At 40.4% G+C, this 18,040-nt stretch overlaps 1 protein-coding gene across 1 annotated transcript in view; it reads left to right on the top strand.

Annotated features, from left to right (window-relative positions):
• The window catches only part of b4galt2 (UDP-Gal:betaGlcNAc beta 1,4- galactosyltransferase, polypeptide 2), a 172,641-nt gene that overhangs the window by 13,127 nt on the left and 141,474 nt on the right, over nucleotides 1-18,040 (top strand). The window contains exon 2 of the mRNA XM_034105385.1: nucleotides 3,962-4,976. Within this exon, the coding sequence (XP_033961276.1) occupies nucleotides 4,571-4,976 (406 nt within the window). The 5' untranslated portion in view covers nucleotides 3,962-4,570. The remainder of the gene's footprint in view (nucleotides 1-3,961; nucleotides 4,977-18,040) is intronic.

Consider the following 18,040-nt stretch of genomic DNA (forward strand, 5'->3'; position numbering starts at 1 on the left):
ATATTTCACAAAAAACATTATACAAAGTTCAAATCAGTATATTATCGTTATATTTGCGTCATGTCTCATTATTAGATGCATCTTAATGTATTTCTCCCTTCTCACTGTGTGTTACGGTTTACATTTTTACTGTGAAAAATGAGCAACAAATCACGACTTCAAATGGCAAATTTGGCAAGAACTAGGGAGTGAGATGATTAAAGAAGCACATTTAAAAGAGAGTTACATTAAGATTAAAATATATCCTCCTTTATTGCAACAATGAAATAGAAATGACAGTCTGACATCTTAAATGCTGGTTGAAGAGATGCATCAAAAACACTTTTATTTTGTTCCCATTGACAACTTGCCAAAAACATCACCCTAACTCAAGATGTTCTGTAGAGAAAGTATTCTCTTTCCACTGCAGTTAGCTGTTAGCTAAGCCGTCTCACATATTGAGATCCATGACTCTGACCAATATCATTTATTAGCCCTAAAAGTTTTGATGTGAATCGTTTGAATTCAGATTTAATTAATTTGTAATAGCTTTTTCAAATTGGTAATAAACACTAACCTCGTTGAGGTGTAGCTCACAGCTCTTGATCCCACCAGCTCATTTTGTCTACATCCTCAAAATCTCTCTTGCAGTACTGTAATTAATAATCCACAGCCCATTGAACAGTGAGTTATTGCACAGTTGTTAACCAATGTGACAGAGGCTAAAATCTCTAGGACACTGACATTTTTACAAATGACAAAGCTTTGGGGAATACCTCTGATGACCCAGCGTTGTCCTTAAACAACATGTTCTCACTCCCAACCCGTCACATGTTGACGGTCGGTCAGGGCCCCTCCCCGTCACTGTATTACGCACAGGGTACCCCTTGAGAGTCAGTTTTCAACGGGCAAGGCGTCCCATTGACCACTCCGACCCAAAAGAAAGGACGTATTATTGGTTTCCCCTAATTTTTTCCCCACGCCATGCTACTGGATAAACGCTGTGAGAATGAATCTGCGGAGAGCATTTCGCCGCGATCCCAACTCGTCTATTACCAACGTTCAGGGAGCTCTGTGCAAGTCAATGGGACGCCCTGCCCGTTGACAACTGACTCTCAAGGGGTACCCTGTGCGTAATATGGTGACGGGGAGGGGCCCTGACCGACCGTCAACATGTGACGGGTTGGGAGTGGGAACGTGTTGCCTTAAATGCATTGAAGTTGTTCCTTTACACTTTATTCTACCGCTAGCTCGATTATTGTTTTGTTTATAATGTCTCTTTGATTTTCCCTTTACCCTTTTCCTGTGTTGTCTTCTAGGCTATCTAGTCTTTGTTCCGCTCATTTTAAAACTCAGTTGAAATCTAATAGAGATGGAAAAGGGCAGATTTATTCTTTCTGTTACTTTGCTGCTGATTTTTAGCAGTGCCACGCTACACTATCACATGGTTTAACACCTGTTGGGCAACTCGCTTCACTCTGAGCTCTGGAGTTGAAGCAGAAAATGGGGCAAGACTTTTCTGTCAGTCTGACTGATTATCTGTCCGACCGCCTCGCTACATGTCATGATTTCCCCCCTGATATATTACATGCCAGCCGGTTTATTCACTGAAGAGCAGCACGGCTGGGGAATAAATCCTGACCTGCATAAGCATTACGCTGAGACGGATGTCCGGTCAGAAGAAATCCATCTCATTAAAGAGCTTCACATGCAGCCAACTTTCTGGAGAAGGCAACAGCCATAAGACTTTTATACAATATAGCACTTTTTGAGTACCATGTTCATACTATAGTCAAATAATTAATTGGTTTGATTAAACAAAATTAGCCATAGTTTTCTAAATAACACCAGCTGTAAAATGATCTAGACTTTCGTAAGCTCTGGAAGAAAACCTTTTTTTTTTTTAAAGAAACGTTTTGATTGAATGTAAAATATTGATGGGATACCACTTGGGAAATGTTGAGCTGACACATGCATTAGACAGAATTATTTTCCAGCATGAGTTAACATTCACCATTACATCCATTTCTTTCTCTCTGACACTTCTCGGTCTACTTCAACCTCATCTTCCTATTTTCTCTCATTGATTGGAAAAGCCATAAAGCTACAACAAGCGTCGCCTGTGGGAAAACTTTAAGTGCCTCCCGTTTCTCTCCTTTGCTTGTGTGTTCACGGCTTTGTGTATTCCCACTTGCTGTCTCATTCCATCATAAATGCTTTTTAAACCACTTGACTGGAAAATTGACTTGGCAAGTCAATTCGGCTGAACAGCCCCAGTCAGAGCTGTATATACCAGCGTCTGTCGATGCTTTTATTGTTTGGTTCTGTTTCTTTGAAATTCTCCTCATGTTTACGTCTTTACCAAGAGTGCACTTCTAAATGGTAAATGAACTGCATTTATATATAGCTCTTCTTCAGTCTTTGTGACCCCTCAAAGTGTTTTAAGTCACCATTCAAACCAATCATACAGAGGCCAGTGCTGTCAGGGAAACTAACATTCACACACACCTGCACACCATTGGCCATGCCATTGTTAGTGCAATTAATGGCTCACAAACCTTAAAACCTGTTAAGCCCGAAGGTCCCCGCCGACGGGGACCCTGATTTTTTTTATACACACTCACACAAATATTTTTAATATTTTTTTAAGAATCTTTTTTTTTATTTACATTTTTTTAATTTTTTTTTTTTTAATGGAATGAATACCTATAGTGATTATTCAATGTAATACAATGATTTTTATAGTCTGGTATCTGAAAAAGGTCAAATGGCACTGATGGGCCCAAATGTGCCCAAAGCTTATTCCGCCTGGACTTTATTTTCATAAACCTCTCTAAAAAGGTCAAATGTCACTTGTTTTGCCTCAATCTTGATACAGGGTACTTATTATGTTATAATTTGGATTCCTAAAGCTTTTAGGCTACTAACCCATCATTCAAGGTTGGTCTTCACTATAAGTAATGGGTTTTCTTTAGGCGGAGACAGGAATTTACATTTTTTTGCTATGTTCCATCTGAATTTACTCTGACACAGAAACATCTATATTGATTCTGACACTTCTACATCCAACTCACAGATGTAACCTTGCTTTGATAACAAAAATTATTCATATAAACCTTTTAGAAGTGAAGTTATAGTCATTTGTTCTGGGAGTGTCATTTTCGAGCCTGAAACCTGAAAAACAGGCTCGGGGTTTAACAGGTTAAATGTTAACTCAGAGAGAGATCAATAAAACACAAACACAGACATGGTTGAGATTAATTATTATTCAGTTGCGCAACAACAATAATAATCTTGGAGTACAACATCACCTGCTACAGCAGTCAATCGTGGAAATACCCCCCAGACCAGAAAGATCTCATGTGCTTTATACATGTAAAACACACACGAACATACACTTGAAGCAGCACACGTGGCAGAGATGTTCAAACCTTATACAGTCATATATGTTGCATCCTCTGAGTTTTACATGATCCCAGATTTCATGGTACAACTGTTAAGACTAAATGTATACACATAGTTTTAACCTAAGCATCGGGCCCCTTTTTCCTGTGTGACCTTAATGAATAACGAAACATACGTTATATAAAGAATCTGCCATAACACCATCAGTAGCTATTTTGGGATAGGTAACTTGCCCAAGGACACATCGACATGTTGACTGCAGGGACTGGAGATCGAACCACCCATTTTTGGATTGGAGGACAAGCTTCTCCAGCCTCAGTCTTTGTAATCTATTGTTCTTAAACCAGAATTATTAGGAAGAAGGTCAATAAATGCTCTTAAAATGCCAGAAGTAGATCATCGATTGGATTCCAAAAAGCAAATTATGCAATACGTACAGTGAAAATGTCCAACTTCACCTGCATTGGTTTAGCTGTACACTGCCATCCTTATTAGTTAAACCTTTGATGAATTTGTTTATCTAAATTTAACATTTCATCCCAATTCATTCTTTCCTTTGTCTTTTATTTCCCTTCAGGTGCCTGAAACGTTCCTGGTTCGAGACTTTCAGAATCAGGAACGGTATCTTGGAGATCACCAACCAACAAACAAGAAGAGGTCATCTGGACTGAACTTCAGCAGACCCTCTTCTCCACACTGATGAATGTTTGTCATCAACTTCTACTTGTGCACCATCACTTAGATCACTTGGATCGCTTATCAATTGGAAGTGTTAAGCTTTAGTCGTTGGAGTAATTGGACTGGCTTTTAACATTGCGATACAACATGACTGCCGCAGCAACTTCGCACTGGGATAGTGACTGACCCAGCATCTGATCACAAGATTTATCAGAAATCGGAGCCTTATGTCTCAGATATTACTCAACTTGTCATTAGCATTGATTGGGTATATCTAAATCTGATACGTAAGTGAACAAATTCCTAGATAATCTCACTCAGGGATTGATTCTGATTCAACATTCAGTGCGTGTGTCATGCAGGGGATCTGGGGACGTTCTAGAAAGAAGCTGGCAACTCATTAACAACTTATTAATGTCCCCATGACCCCTGCAGAAGTCAGATAACCGGGTATCACCTAACCACATGTCTTTATCAGAGATCTAATTGCAGCCACTGAGATGAGCTCATGTCTGTAGCCGCCCCGCGCCAGCGCTGTCGAGGCTGGCGGTCATCTTCCTCGGCCATGACCCGGCTGATGTTGGGCCGGACCCTGGAGCGCATCTGTAAAGGCGTCCTGCTGCTCTGCCTGCTCCACTTCCTCATCATGATGATACTCTACTTTGACGTCTACTCGCAGCGCTTCGACCTCTTCAGCCGCTTCAACAACGGCCGCAACGGATCCAGGAATAACGTCAGCGGGGCAGCAGGGAGCGCACACCATTATTACTATTACAACCTTTCCAGGCCTAATGCCACATTAGCCAGCTACCTGGCCCCAGGGGAGCAGCTGGTGCCCACTGTGCAGCCTGAGACCAATCAGACGCCTTTGCCCAAACCTCTACCGCCCTGCCCCGAGATCCCCCCCGGCCTCGGTGAGTAATAATGTCAGATGATATGCCTCTACTTTCACAACCATTTCCATGTGCTATGAAGGATCAGACACATTTATTTTGTGGTTGCAAGATTTGTTTAATGTCTAAATCTCAATCGTTTTATGAACAAAGAAATAGGGGTATTTTCACTCCCAGAGTATTACACATAATAGCTGGCTACATTAGCTGCAGTTATAGTGATGTGAGTATTTCCTCGGCACCTGTCACAGGTTACTGAACGGGGGTGGCTCCATGTTTTTGCCACTATGGCTTTTGGTTCCTTTGGGTTGTGTTAATTGACAAGGCCTTCTCTCTGGTTCTGAAAGGAATTGATGGACCAGTGTGTCCATTTTAGAGCTTCCAGTCTATCCTTGTCATGTCATGACAGCAGCATGCAGAAATCATGCCAGTGTCATGTCGAGACAAAATGTCAGGGGCAAATGTTAAGCTGTGCTGAAACTGATCATTAAAGCATGAAGCACTGACAGTCCACTGCTGTACGGGATAACATGATTTTTTTTATATTCCAGTGGCTTTCAATTGTTGCAGGGCTTTTTATCAATTTTGCTCAACAGTCTCATGAAGTCATAAAAAACATGTTTAAATTCATTTTTTTTTTAAGCATTTTGCTAGAATCAAATGTGTTGTTCCAAGCTTGAAAAGACCAGCCCTTAGTTCATTGTAAAAATGTTTCTCTATTACCTCATTCACACCAACGGTGTTTCGGGGCCGGTTCGGATCCGGAGCTTGAAAAGCACCGGGTTTTCCTGTTCACACCGCAGCGGAGCAGCCTCTTAGCTCCGGAATCCGGTTCGTTTCAAGCACCAAAAAATTGTCCGGCTAGAGCAAAAGCACCGCATACGTCACACTTACGTCGAGGCGGGGGCAGGGGGCGGGATCAACTCCTGAACAACAACAAAAAGCCGGCGTTTTATCCAGTTTGTACACAACGATGGAGAAACTTAACAAGCAGCAGTGGTCCACTGAAGAGACCAGCTACCTACTGGGAATCTGGTCTTCCGAAGAGGTACAGAGGAAGCTGGAGCACAATCGGCCATTGTTGTTGTTGTTGTCGGTGTCAGCTGTGAGGGGTTTCCGAGCGGTTTGGCTTTATGAAGCAGGCACGCAAACGGTTACGTCATGACGCAAACGATGACGCAATGACGCAGCACCAGTCGGACTCTGGGCAGTGTGAAAAGAGCCGGAGCTAAACCGAAGAACCGGTTCTGAACCTGAAAAGCTCTAGCACGGAGCTTGAACCGGAGTTGCGTTGGTGTGAATGAGGTATAAGAAGGAAACAAAGAGGTTTTCCACTGCGTCACAAGCGTTGAGATGGCCTGTTTTATTTGTAAATTCATATTATATTTAATTTGTCAAGTGTCATTTTCTGATATGCAAGAATAAGCTTGAGATATAGCTTTTCTAGTTTGTATCACCTTTTTGTTTATCCATTCGGCTTGTTGTATTTGTTGTTACATTACATTAAATGTTACTTGTTAGACGCTTTTATCCAAAGCGACTTTCATACTGAATACTGTGGGCAATCCCCACAGGAGCAATTTGGGGTGAAGTGTCTTGCCCAGGGACACAACGACATGCTGACTGCAGTGGGGTTTGAACCTGTGCTCCCCCTGATCCGAACACCAACGCACTAGTCCACTGCGCCACACGCCCCTAACAACGGAGGATTTGCAGAGCATTGATTAGTGTAATAATGAATAGGGGAGATGAGACCTTGATCGTAGCTCGAATCTGGAGCTTACTTTTTTATATCCAGTAAATAAATGCATCTGCAGTCTAATTCCAATTAGCGAGAGAGCAAGTATTGTCGTAATTTTGTTTTTCCGGGTCAGCCCGCAACATAAAATGGATTTAATGTCAACGATTTACACTGTGGTATTTCAACCTTATAGACTCACAGCAGGACTATTAGTAGAGATTCATGCAGGCACACACACAGCAGTACACGCAACAGCACACATCCAAACCAGACCTATTAGGATATTTCTTTTGTGCTTTCTTAAAAAACTCCTTTAAGTGGAAATAATGACCTTAATTAAGATCCTCAGAGCTGCAGCTGGTTGCAGGCATCTTGCGTTGAAACTGATTATATGTTCAGTGTTTTACAACGTGTAGGATTGTTTTAGTTGTGGAACTTAAAGTGAATTTATAGATACTCTTCCTTTCCTTAATCCTCTTTGTACTGAATGAAATCCATACATCATCCCTATAATTGCACCACTGGTATACAGTGTGGACTGTTTTGTTATAGCTTGGTATGCATTGCCTTTATCAGTAAAACTACTTTGAATGAACTATTAAAGACACTTATAAATGTGACACACATAGGCTGGTTGTACATATCTATGGATTACAATGTTTAATATGAATGTCCACTGAACACTGGTTTGCAGGGACGTGCACATGTACGGGCTAATGTTGCCCGGGCAACGGCCCGTTTGGCCTTTTTGGCTGACCTGCCCCTCTGGACAGAGCGAGAGTTTGTTTTTCTTTTTTCTGTTGTGGCCGAATCAACACGATAAGCCCACAATTAGTCTTGTAGCGTCTCGCTGCGGGAAACACACTTTGTCAGCGCTGTCATCTGCCGGTGCGTTAAGACCACCTCAGTGTCGGATTTTGGAAACTTGATTTTGAGTTGTCTCATCATGGCAGTTAGGGTATAAGGGACAAACCAGGGGACTTTTCTTCTTCTTGATACCGTCGGTTATTTACAAAAAAACACCTAAATATACTTGTTATTGTCTTTCTGTGTCTTTTCATCTGTAAACTCCCTCAACGCGCCGTTCGCTCTCTTTTCTTGATCACCCTCTCACGGGTGAACAGTTCACTGTCCCGCTTCATTGTAGGATTTCTGCCGTGTGTCTCCCACTTTAGTTTGACCATCTCTGTTACTAAGTTATGGAAAACTAAATAAATAATTAGATACCTTACCGTTACTGCGCTCATAAAGAATGATAAGAATAAGAATAATGCGTATTGAACTGGTTTAATTAATTAGTTAGTTTATTTAAGGTAATTAGTTAGCCCTATTGTATCAGTATGTCTGGACTGCACAGCAGTTACAATGGTCAAACTACATTAGAACAGAATTGTCCCCATTTTGTCATTAATAGTTACTAACATTAGATATTTTAATGAGATATGGACAGCAAAACAACATTTTCCCTGGTTTTCATTTTTAAAATCAAGTCACCGAATGCAAGTAGTCGCCTTAGCTTATTTTGATGTGAATTACTGTTCAATTTACTTGATGTAATAATCGTTTGGTTTATTTTACATTAAAAACAAGTTACAATTTTCAAAAGGTCTTGTGTTTTTTTTCGGGGGGGGGAGGCCCTTTTTCCAGTTTAGAGCAATAACCCCTCCAAATGTCTGTGCACGTCCCTGCTGGTTTCCACACCGACACACACACACACCTCATTATCATCACTATCCATTCACCCAACAAAGCAGGGGTTGATTGAGTCACACTAAGCCTCGGGTTTACTAAATCTATAATGACATAGTGGACACACACATACAAACTGAAACACACACACTCACTCTCCACAGCTCTCTGTCATGATTACAGATAATAGAGCTCCGTAAAGATGAACTATCTCCTGCTGTTTTTATTTTTAAATTAGCCAAAGAGCCCTGACCCCATCCACTGATACACCACTAAGGCAAATTAAAAACAACCTCCTTTATTGTCGACATTAAAGTACTAGGTCTTTATCCACCTTTATGCATGAGCATGTGTAACGGGTCACAACCGTAAGCGACCTGTTATCGATCAGGAAACGACAGCGAAGCATCTGGGTGTCTTTTCTGGCATTTATTCTGAGAACAAAAATAATATTCTCTTTGCATCCGCGTCGCACCAGTGTTGTAGTCAAGTCACCAATTCACGAGTCCAAGTCACCCTCGAGTCACCACTCTTCGAGTCCGAGTCCAAGTCCGAGTCACCAAGGGAGAATCGTAGTCGAGTCCGAGTCACCCAAGGAGTGTCCAAGTCGAGTCCGAGTCCGAGTCATCATTACCTGTGTTCGAGTCCGAGTCCAATTCCGAGTCACTTAAGAAGAGTCAAGTCAAGTCCGAGTCACAAGTCTTCATGTATTAATCTTCGTGGATATATGTTTTGAAATGTAGCTGCTCCTCTACATTGCTGTTATCCTGTCTATTGAACTGCTGTGAAGCGAGTTTGGCTACAATTCTTGTAATAGGTGCTATACAAATATAAAGCTTATTTCTAATATTCATATTATTATTATATATAAATAAACTATATTTAAAATGAGTTACCTTTTAGAGAAGTGATTATATTTGTATGCCAATATTTTCCTGTGGTAAAGTTTTCGTTTTGCACTTTTATTTTGATAGTAATAAGATCGGGACTCTTATTTTGAAGGAACTTTTACGGGTTAAATCAGTTTACCGATAAAGATTTATCCCCAGAAAGCACATGGCTACTTAGCATGCAAAATGACGTCATTCTGCATGTTAAGTATGTGCTTTCGTTATCGGCTGAATCTTTATTTATTGATTAGATCACGTTACTCTGATGATAGTGTTCAAGACAGCCTATATGTCTGAACTCGACCCTTAGAGTAATGTGTTACGGAGCCTTCTCTTCTATATTGTTTCCACATAACGAGCATTTTGCTCTTTTCCAATGTGGAAGCAGAATGTGTGAAAGCATACAGCATGATGCGGGGTGTGTCTGTAGACATCTCTAGACTGGAATAGCGGGGCCCAGTACGTGAACTCGCCATACAGGATAGAGGACATCAGACTCCAGAGAAAATGTGCTCGAGTCCGAGTCCAAGTCGGAGCGTCAATGTACGAGTCGAGTCCGAGTCATCGTGGGGGGGGGAATTCACGAGTCCGAGTCCAAGTCATCCTGTGCGAGAATTCACGAGTCCAAGTCCGAGTCGCGTCAATCAGTGCGCGAGTCCGAGTCGAGTCACGAGTCCCGAAAATCGGCACTCAAGTCCGACTCGAGTCCGAGTCCAGGACTCGAGTACTCCATCTCTGCGTTGCACATCCTCAGCAGTGATCACTTCAATGTATTCTAGTATTTATTTATACATTGAGAAATTATTAAATTACCAAGAAAATCTTATTTTTAAGTAATAATGCAAAATACAAACATACCTGAGAACAAAAATAATATTCTCTTTGCATCCGCGTTGCACATCTTTACAAAAGAAAAGAAAGAAAACTCAGAAAGTGTTGACATGTAAACAAAGAAAATTACGCAGATCGCGTCTATTTCCCGCCAAAACCACACCTTAGATATCACTCAAAAATACAATTTCTTACGGTGGAAACTTAACAAAAACGGGTTAATAATATACCCAAATTGACACTTAACAACATACGTCACTTTCATAAACTTAAATAGCCGGTTTACCACACAAAATTGTAATGAACTATAACACAATTCCTAGCACAGCTTACCCTCAGCAGTGATCACTTCAATGTGAGGGGAAAGCGGAAATGAAATGGGAAAAGATGTGCAACGGGAAAGTGTTCCCACCAGAAACATAACTCAAAAACATCAAAAGGAAACAATCTCATAAAAATAAAATTCACAACCTATTATAAATCGTAATTTATAACTAATAATTATGTCTACACATTTTTAACTCCGTTACACATGGTATCAATCTTCTTTTCTAACACAATAACATTTTTCTGCAAATGTCAAACTAGCACTTTAATATTTGCTTTTAAGTCCAAGTTGACAAAGAACTTGTTAAGTTAACTTTTCAACTGACTTTTTAGACGGAACAGAAAATGATTGCATTGTATGCCTGTATGCCAGAGGACAGTGGAGAGATTAATAATTGAATTTAATAATTGCTTTTTGGCTCATATTGTATCCCAACCAGCTAGAAAATTCTCTATTCCCATTTTGTACGTAGGTGCTATGTTTAACGTGTGCTCTTATAGTCATGAGTCACTGCATTGACAAACTAAAAACTCATTTAGACCTTGCAAATAACACTGATTTGATTTTGACACATATATTTAATAATGTATTGATTTATATTTACAGTATTAATACTTTCTTTCTTTCTTCCAATCATGAACTGATATTTATTTGTGGTAATCGTATGCAGCCTATTATTGCTGCAAGTAGTTGTTGATATAGCTGATTCATCTTCCTTTTGTCAAATACCGCTCAGCTGCACTTCTGATGAAATGAAAATATGTTTCTCATTTCCTTGCACCTGTTCCGTCTGTAAATGAGCTTTGTAAACGTAATCCCTCGCATGCGTCATTGTGGCAGTGTCAACACTCTTCTCTTCTTCCTCCTTCCTTTGTCTCATTTGATAATGAGCTTTGTAGCGTGCTTTGAAATCGCGAGTGTGAGATAAAGCTGTCAGGTTGATTTGTCTGAAGCTGAGGTTCGATGATTCCATTATCTGGCCTGGCTGTCACTGACTCTGGATTTGGCATTCACACCAGGCACAGGTGTACTCTTGTAGCTTATCTCTGCCTTTGCTCTATGATGGAGGGGCTGCCTGGGGGCTGTAATGAGCAGGAAGGCCGAGCAAGACTGAGCGAGTCTGTGTTTCAGTCACAGGTGCAGAGACCGAGAGAGAGAGAGAGAGAGAGAGAGAGGTCCAATGAATGCTGGTATGATGGTTGGTATGAAGTGAGACAGACAGAGAGGCGGGATGGAGGCAAGAAAGGAACGGCAGGTGGAGAGGTGAAGGGGTGTTCAGGGAAAAAGAGAGAGACCTTGGATAGATGTACACACACACACACACACACACACACACACACACACACACACACACACACACACACACACTCAAACACACACATGAGAGAGCGTGAGAGAGAGAGAGAAACAAACAAACAAGTCCTTGGCTGTCCTACAACACCAGCTGACAGGTGCTGCCTGTGTGAGTGGCCAGCATCCATGGTTTACATCCTGTGTGTGCGTTTCAATTAATTCATTAATTGCAAGCTGGCATGTGGGAAATGCAAATCAGCTGTTCCTGAAAGAAAGTAACCTGGGCGTTAAGGAATATTGCCAAAATATATAGTCGTCTTTGAAAAGTATTTTCTTTGGAAAAATAGAAAATAATCTGGAATATAATTTCGATATTGTATTTCAGACCCGTCAACAAAGTAGTTAATCAATCCATCAATCCAACCACAGAAGGTAATTGGCAGCTTTTTTTGATGATCGATCCGGGTTTATTTATTTATTTTAACTTTCATTGAGCTTTTTACTGCTGATAGGGCAAAATATGCAATTCAAATACTGTCATGAAATGTAAATTATAGCAAATTCGCTTTATATGACCAAACAAATTGAAGTTTTGTGTTTGTGAGTCTTCTTCATATTATTATTACTTTGGCCCCTCTGTCCTGTGAATGATTTGGTGTGGCCTCAGCCTCAAAATACAAAGCAGGTCTGTTCTTCACTTGATGATGGCACAATCTTTAATTCTTTCGGTTTGCTCTTTGAGTTTTTAATAGGCAATTTTCTACTTGTAGCCGGTGTATGCTAAAAAATCAATTTGCGTGTGAATTATTCCCAAGCATGAAGCCTTTTATGTATTATCCTATTAATCACTACTTCTACGATGCGTGGACACACACACACACACACACACACACACACACACACACACACACACACACACACACACACACACACACACACACACACACACACACACACACACACACACACACACACACACAGTGGGAGGTTAAGAGCTATCTTCCAGGCCTTATTTTAATTGGACGCTACAGGGGTTTTCCATTTTAATCTAATTAGGAAACAGTAGTAGTAGTATAAGTAGTAGGAACCTGACATGAATGAAGTGACCGAATAGAAAAAATACTTTGTCTTTAGAGCAATAATCGTTTCTCACATCATTTTCTCCGTGGCATGCTATGCTACTACAGCACAACTGAATTCAGCTTCTCAAACGTGCAGAGTTGGTTCTTTCCCTTAATTTATTTACAAAAATGTAGAGGTTTTGGCGCCTTTTCTACTCGGTACTTTTAATTTAAATACTTTTATTACACATTTATCCTAGGTATCATTTCATTATGATAATTTTACTTGTAATTTCAGTCGGTTTGGATTTATACATGTTTGTAAAAGATCTGAATACATCCGCAAAACTAGTAAAAAGTAATAAAGAGTATTTAAATAACAATACAGCCACTAATTCCAGCTTTGCTTCTGATTTGATGTGTGTTGGTTTGCTGCTTGTTTCTCCAACAAAGACAAACACACCTAAATAACCTTTAACATACATTTACAGATACACATTTAAACACATCTGTAACTGCACACATGCATGTTCATACAGTTCACCTACTGTACACATACATGTGTACATTGTGCAGACTTCTTTTCCACTTCTGGGCCAAGGGTAGTGTAAGTCTTGTTTTATTCATAGCCAGAGAATAATTCCAATGGATGACATGTCCCTTGTAGCTCTGAGCTGAACATGTGTGTCCCCTGTGGGGGAGACCTTCAGGAGAGTCTGAACCATCTCCCCCCTCCGCATGGCAGAATGTGAAAATACTGTTACATATTTTTTTAAAAGCGGGGTTGAATCCAGGGAGGCCTTTCACTGCTTAGAACTTCACCTCCCCAAAGCTCAGTGAACACTGGGTTTGTGGAACAGCATGTCTTATGACCTTTCTTCTACATTTTTAATAAAGGATTTAAATAGCGATGCTTAATTCAGAACAATGTTCTCAGATTGTGGAGCTCAAGGCATACATGGATGTGCATCCATATATTGAAAATGTTAATCGGATTTTAGAGCCTTAAGATATGTAATTAGCATTGTCTGCCATAATTGCAGATCTACTTTTTAAAAAGAGTTGTTTTATTTTGAAAATATCTGAAATTACAAACAAGAAAACACTGAAAATGGTGTCTAAATATTGATGATGTGTGAAACAATACAGAACTCTGTTTGTATTGATTTCTTCCCTGTAATTCACTTTCTAACAAAGACCGAGAACTTCTTTTATTTTAACACGAGTTAAATACAGTTGATCTCCTTACCTTCGTGTAAGCAGGAGTAGGGTTGCAAAAGGGCGGAACATTTCCGGTACATTTCCATGGGAAGTTAAGATGGGGAATTTTGGAAATATTCCATATTTGAAATAAATAAATACATTTAAGTTTTCCGCACTCTCGCGGGAATATCACCGCGAGCGAGCTTACGTTTCACTTTCGATTGCATGATATAGCCCAGCGCAACACCTTCGTCGCACATGTTGCCATTTTTTGTACCATTTTCAGGCGACTTGTAATCTGTCCTAGTGCTACCGAGGTGTCCCTGAGCAAGGCACCGTTCCCCACACTGCTCCCCGGGTGCCGTTCAAAATGGCAGCACACTGCTCCTAACACAGGATGGGTCAAATGCAGAGAAACAATTTCCCCATGAGGGATTAATAAAAGTCCATCTTATCTTACAATCGATGTGTTTTTGGATATTTGGGGAGTTAGGTGGTCCGCAAGTGGTTTTTGGTATGAAAAAGTCTGAGAAATACTGTACTAGATGAACACATTTGTATGTGATATTTGCAATTTAAAAATTAAATAAATATATTACCCCATAATATCATCAAAACTTACTTCACTTTGTGTAGTCCACAGGCTCAAATGTGTGGCTTCATTTGTCTTGTGCTTTGGGCTCAAAAGTGTGATCCTGTCTTCTAGAAATCATCTGTGCATGTGAAGGAGGAATGCACAGTGCCTGTAGGGGGTGTGGTCTCAATAGCCATGCAGTAAGCAATGTGCTATGTCGATGTGATTGAGGAATTGCATGGATATTCAAGTGTACTTGAATGACATCTGTTTGTTTTAGTCAAGATTATGCTAAAATATACCTTCCCCAACTATATTTAAGTTCCCTACTTGCCAACCTTCCATTTAGAAAATTCCCAGTTTATTCCCATTAATTCCTGTTAATTCCCATGGAAAGTTTCCAACTTTGAAAATTCCCGGAATGTTGTAACCCTAAGCAGGAGTACGTTCAGTTTTAAGTGAGGATGCTTGGTTGCTTTTTACATTTTTTAATCAAAGACAGTGTTGAGTTTCACAACGGTTTATTCTGCCTAAGATTATTTACTGTTGTTTTTTAGTAATTTTAGGGTGAAGACTTGGTTAGGTTTGTGTTTTTCACCTTCAAGCGAATAAACTACAAACTGATACATATGTGTTAACATGAACACACCAAAATCCACCTTTTCACAATTGGTTGATGTTTTGGTTCAGAATCATTTGACATCTTTCCCACCAACCTAAACAAAGCCAACAGATGTGGAAGCGCTCTTAATGTGACGTTTATTAAAGAAGACAACAGTGTATTATTGCACACTTAGAGGCTTATATCAATATTCTCCAATAGGTAATGCTTAATAAATAACTAATGTGAAAGGGCACTCAGAAAGCGCAGACTTCCTCCATTAAAAGTAATGTGTGTCTGTCTGATCCCAACGGCATTGCAGTAAGTTATTCCTTTGACCACACTACATCCTTCCACAAAGTTTAATGAAAATGCGGCCAATATTTTTCTCGTAATCCTTCTGACATTAGAACAACAAACAAAACAACCAGATCTTGGTGGAGGTTACAAGCAAAGTGTTTCAAGAGGGCTTTTCTGCTTGTTTCCAGAAACTGCTTTTTGTTTATTCACATATTTACAGCAAACAAGATACAACGGTGAACAATTTATTTACATGTTATTCAGTTTTACCCTGTAAAATGTTGTGAATTATAAAAATAAGATTCTGAAAAACATCCCAAGGCCGAGCCCTGGTAAAAAAGCCAATAATTAACATCTGCTGTCAGTGTTTCCTCACCCCGTGCTGGGTTTACTAGGCAAGGAAATTACATCAGTCCGGCGAGAAAAGAAAACAGCCTATTTTCTTCACTGCTTTCAATCAAGCCAATAAACAAGGTCGTTCCCTTCAGGAACACATTGCTATGCACTCCCACACGTCGAAGGAGCCATGCCTGTGGAGGCAAAGGGCTCTTGACAACATAATGGCTCCCATAACTTCATTAAAATGGTCCTGCTTCCCTTTTTCGTGCCATTCAAATTATTTTCACACTGTATGCGTGAGTTTCTATCCGTGTGTGGAAACAGAATTATTATCCTCATGTCATCAATCTATCTGGATACTGTGCTATCGCGAGTACCTTTTTTTCCCTTCTTTTTTGCAAAGCACTATCTCCTCAATGACGTTCTCTATTCTCCTCATTAGACCTGAATATAAACAAGCAGCATTAGCAGCGTCTGTGATTTCATCATGAAACACAAGCTGAAGGACACATCCTGCCTGGGCCACTTTGTTGTTGCACCGTGATCCCGTTTCAACTGTCCCAGCAGCCTCATCACCCCCTAGTGATGTGTTTGGCAGAAGGCAGAATTAGATCTTCGCCAACACTGTGTGAATTCAGGGAATGTGATATGAGGCTAGAAAGGACACCTTCAGGACTCCTTTAGAGCGGTCACTTGGTGCCTGGGTGGAGTTTGTTGTTTAGCCGTGTGTCATCCATGGACAATATAGATCAGCTGCAGAATGACAGATGCAGCTGGAAAATGATTATTAAACCCCGGTGAGTGAGTATGCGGAGGATGCTGTGTGCTGAACGATGGCAATATATCATATCCTGTATGTGGAAGACAAGAAAGATGACAGTGTCATACAGTATGTTTCAGCTAGGCCCCAAAACAATGATGTTAACGTCCAAGTGACAAATACCTCTAGTGACTTTGTTATGGAGCAACTTTGTGTGGGGAGCGAGGAAGCGATGGATGGATGGTTTAACAAACTCTCACACATGAAACCGCTTTTTGTCTCCTCCTCCTGAGTCTTAACCACATCCCAACCATGCCTCTTACCTTCAATATGTTGTCATTTTAACCCAAACCAAGATTTTTCCCGAAACATAACCAAGTTGTCTTTGCCCAACATTAAAGGTGGGGTAGGTAAGTTTGAGAAACCGGCTCGAGATACACTTTGTTATATTCCATGGACTGCTCTTAACATCCCGATAGCAATGAATATCTCAAGTGCTTTGACAGAAAATCCATTAAAAAATGTCATCTGTGGAAGCCGTGGTACTGTAAAAAGCAGGACCAATCATTTTAGCTGGCCCGGTTAAAGTAACTGGATGGCCTACCTGCCTGTCAGCCTTCCATCTGTGCACAAACTTATCTCGTGCCCTCATTGGTCATGTGCGCGTTCGTTTGTGTTGGAGGAGGGGCTCTGTAAGGAAGTGGCAGGTTTTTCAAATTCTAGCGCACTCGAGCTGCTTTCTCCAAAATTACCTACCCCACCTTTAAGGCTTGGGTTGTCACATGACTTCATTTGTGGTTTTCCATTTTTTTTTTACTTTGAGCATGTATACACAATTCTCTTTCCGCTGATAGGGCCATCAGATAAGAAGATGCTTTATATGAGGGCAAGGTCATAGGACACTTTTTTCCTCAATTTGGAGGACTGTCATGCACTTTTTTGTCCATGTTCATATAGACACAATGGCCAATTTCAATCATTTTACTAACTGAGAAAAGGTATTAAAAATGGTATTCTTTATTACTGATATTGCAATGTGTGAACAATCATTTTTAACAGAGAAACCAGATATCCTTATTTGCTGCTAGGCTTCCACTGGGCCAATTCTAGGCCCTCATAAAGCCCAGAATGTGTTACTGGCTCTTACACAAAAAAGAGCAACAGCCACTAAGAAACCATAAAATCGACAATGCAGTTATTTCTATGACTGCGTTTCCACAGTTATCTAAATGCTCGTACTTCCAGCCATCTTTGCAAATATACAAACATATGTCCATATTGTTTGTGTTTCTGCATGCATGTGTGTGTATCCTAAGTGTTTTTTAGCACCACGTTGGTCCGTCTGCTCACTCACATTACACTGTACGCTGCATGGGTTTTGCAGTCCTGACTGGGTAATAAAATCCTTTCATCTCAGTTCTTCTGGTTTAGAACGACTGTTAAGATGTGTGTGCTCTAACAAGCAAGCTCTTCAA

Source organism: Pseudochaenichthys georgianus, chromosome 17 (genome assembly GCF_902827115.2).
Source record: "Pseudochaenichthys georgianus chromosome 17, fPseGeo1.2, whole genome shotgun sequence".
NCBI classification, from domain to species: Eukaryota; Metazoa; Chordata; class Actinopteri; order Perciformes; family Channichthyidae; genus Pseudochaenichthys; species Pseudochaenichthys georgianus.